This window comes from Trachymyrmex septentrionalis, unplaced genomic scaffold (genome assembly GCF_001594115.1).
Source record: "Trachymyrmex septentrionalis isolate Tsep2-gDNA-1 unplaced genomic scaffold, Tsep1.0 scaffold121, whole genome shotgun sequence".
Classification (NCBI taxonomy): domain Eukaryota; kingdom Metazoa; phylum Arthropoda; class Insecta; order Hymenoptera; family Formicidae; genus Trachymyrmex; species Trachymyrmex septentrionalis.
The window spans coordinates 261,106-263,070 of NW_017304341.1; the positions used below are offsets into that span (position 1 = coordinate 261,106).

Genomic DNA, 1,965 nt, shown 5'->3' on the forward strand with positions numbered 1-1,965 from the left:
TAATATAATATTTGTATATGAATATATTTAAGTTTTTGAAATATGTGCTAAGCAGAATTTTATTAAAATATATTTAATTTAAATTTTAATTTAATTTAATTTAATTTTAATTTAATTAAAATATATAAAATTTTATTTCGTTCACAGTCGACAGAGCTTACGCCGTTAAGGGAGCTTTTTGAGCTTCTCCAGATTAAGTCCGAGCTATTTGAGCCGAATCAGCCTCAAACTAGTAACTCTGACCCCGAAAGAATATCAACTCCACAGCCCTCAGAAGGCCAGGAGAGTTCCAGTTACGAATCCCAATACGATGGCAGGTAGGCAAATAAATCTTATCGAGTTTATCGAGTTTGCACAAATAAAAAAAACATTAGACAAAATGTTTGAAAAATCTTATGTCTTTCAGACAGTCCAATAATCCTGCGGACTGTTGCTCAGTCCTCATTAAAACAGAAGGTTGCGAAGAGGAGCCGGAAGTGGATGTGGAAGGTGTGGAAGGCGAAAGTCTTCTTTCGGATAACAGAGAAAGCAGCATAGAACCTCCTAGAAGAAGGGATAGTTCTGATCCTGTTAATTTGAGTCTCAATTCCGGCACTTCCGTCACAAGCGATAGCTCACACGATATAATACACAGGTTAGAGAATGTTGACGTTATGTCACATAATCGTTACGATAGTAATATAACTATTTAGTTATTTTGGATAAGCTATATCCAATAGAGCCGCGCGATCAAATTTGGAACGATAGAATAAATCAAGATGACTTGATTTGACTGCTGCAGGTCTGAAAAACCGATATTCGAAAGGCGAGAATCTCTTGAGGAAGCAGAAGAGCGGAAGAGGCAGTTGGCAGCGCGACTGGCGTTAGGCTTAGAATCTGGGAAGAGAAAACTCGAAGAATTACCGATCCCACCTGCGGAAGCATATGTTGTGACGCCTCATCGAAAGCGAAGACCAGGCTTCCACAATGCTCCCGCACAAAATCCGGCTTTCGTGCCTTTCAATCCTGGATTCGAAACGCCCAGAAGATTGCAGGCGCCACATCCCCTGAGTGTTTCGGCACCACCGTACCTGGTTGGTTTTTAACACTTTCTGACTTCCGATACCGATATATTTACGATGAGCGTTAATTAACATCGATAAATATGCATAATTTATAAGCTTCTTCTAACAACTTAGTATGGTTTCTTCAAACCAACTTTTCATCTAATACCTGTAGCACCGTTTCTACGTTTTTTTACGAAGTGTTATTGATGCGCAGCAAGATAGATCAGTGACGCCGCCATCACATCGACCGCCAAGCGCTGATCCGACGTCAGCAGCGGCTCTGGAGCCACCTTGGACGGCTTGGACTCTGCCATCTGCCAGAGCGCCACCACCGCCACCGTCAACGGACGACCCGCCAAAGTCTACCCCTGTCCGAGAATATCGATGCAGCTACTGTGGCAAACAATTCGGCATGTCGTGGAACCTGAAGACCCATCTAAGAGTGCATACGGGCGAGAAGCCTTTTGCGTGTAGACTTTGTGTTGCCATGTTCAAACAGAAAGCCCACTTGCTAAAACATCTTTGTTCGGTGCACCGAGGTGTGATAGCCGCTCCCGACAATACGTTCTCGTGTTGCTTTTGCTCATCGTCGAACTTCGTTAATTTGCAGGACCTCATTAGGCATCTCTCGGGGCCGCACAACAATCTACTACTCAGCAGAAATCTACATCGTGAATTTACGAATCATGAATAGCGACAAAGTCAAAGACCGTCCGGTGCTGAAGATTGTCCCTTGAACGCATAATGAGCAGCTTATTTGAGATGCTTTCAAGATCTCTCATTAGGAGGATGCGATCGAGTAACACAATTTCTGTTCAGACTGTTGAAAAAAATTAGTTTATGCAAAATGAGATATTTTAAAAATTCTCTTAGTCTTTGCTATTTGTGATATACAAAAAATTTATATAATAATAATTAT

General features: G+C 41.6%; 1 protein-coding gene across 2 annotated transcripts in view; it reads left to right on the forward strand.

The window, feature by feature from the left end:
- The window catches only part of LOC108754864 (transcription factor Ken 2), a 33,702-nt gene extending 31,841 nt beyond the window's left edge, over positions 1-1,861 (forward strand). For both annotated transcript variants that reach the window (XM_018497498.1, XM_018497507.1), the window contains exons 3-6: positions 148-317; positions 407-634; positions 782-1,073; positions 1,261-1,861. In XM_018497498.1, coding sequence (XP_018353000.1) covers positions 148-317; positions 407-634; positions 782-1,073; positions 1,261-1,740 — 1,170 coding nt within the window. In that variant the 3' untranslated portion in view covers positions 1,741-1,861. The remainder of the gene's footprint in view (positions 1-147; positions 318-406; positions 635-781; positions 1,074-1,260) is intronic.
- Positions 1,862-1,965: the final 104 nt, after the last annotated feature.